Source organism: Egretta garzetta, unplaced genomic scaffold (genome assembly GCF_000687185.1).
Source record: "Egretta garzetta isolate BGI_Z169 unplaced genomic scaffold, ASM68718v1 scaffold62, whole genome shotgun sequence".
NCBI lineage: Eukaryota > Metazoa > Chordata > Aves > Pelecaniformes > Ardeidae > Egretta > Egretta garzetta.
In genome coordinates this window covers 4,801,370-4,802,173 of record NW_009258947.1, presented here as the reverse complement: position 1 = coordinate 4,802,173, position 804 = coordinate 4,801,370, and the positions used below count along the sequence as shown (strand labels likewise).

General features: G+C 63.4%; 1 protein-coding gene across 1 annotated transcript in view; it reads right to left on the bottom strand.

The window, feature by feature from the left end:
* Window positions 1–804, bottom strand: part of SOX11 (SRY-box transcription factor 11) — a 25,294-nt gene that overhangs the window by 20,538 nt on the left and 3,952 nt on the right. The window contains exon 2 of the mRNA XM_009634258.2: window positions 9–798. Within this exon, the coding sequence (XP_009632553.2) occupies window positions 9–798 (790 nt within the window). The remainder of the gene's footprint in view (window positions 1–8; window positions 799–804) is intronic.

The following is an 804-nucleotide window of genomic DNA, read 5'->3' as shown; positions in this document are numbered from 1 at the left end:
GGCGGCGCCGCCCCGCACCTCCTCGTAGAGGCTCGCCCCCTCGGTGGACTCCGCCGAGGAGCTCAAGGTGGGACTCGCCGGCACTTTGGCCACGTTGTACCGCCGCAGCTGCTGCGGCCCCGGCTCCTCGTCCTCCTCCTCCTCCTCCGCCTCCTGCTTGATCCGCAGCTGCAGCTCGTCCTCATCCTCGTCGTCCTCCTCCTCCTCGTCCATGAAGACGCACTTGACCGTCTTGCTGCTCACTTTCAGGGTGCCGAAGACGTACTCGTCCCCCGCGTAGTCCCCGTGGTGGGCGGCTTTGGCTCCCGGCTTGGGGGGCGAGGAGGCGGAGGAGGCTTTCAGCTTGCTACACTTCTTGCTGGAGCTCTTGGCGCTTTTGCTGCTGCCGCTGCTGGCGGGTGCGTTTTTCTCCGGACTTTGGCTGGCGTTGGGCTTGGCCGACGGGTCCATTTTGGGCTTTTTCCTGGGCCGGTATTTGTAGTCGGGGTAATCGGCCATGTGCTTGAGCCGCAGCCTCTCCGCCTCCCGGATGAAAGGGATCTTCTCGCTGTCCTTCAGCATTTTCCACCGCTTGCCCAGGCGCTTGGAGATCTCGGCGTTGTGCATGTCCGGCGACTGCTCCATGATTTTTCTCCTCTCGATCTTAGACCACACCATGAACGCGTTCATCGGTCTCTTTATGTGCCCCGACGCCGTTTTGCACCAGTCCGGATCGCTCTCGTCCAAAGCCACCGGGCTGCAAGCCATGAACTCGCCCTCTTCGGTGTCCATCGCTTCCCGGGGCAGGTTGCTCTCCGCCTCCGC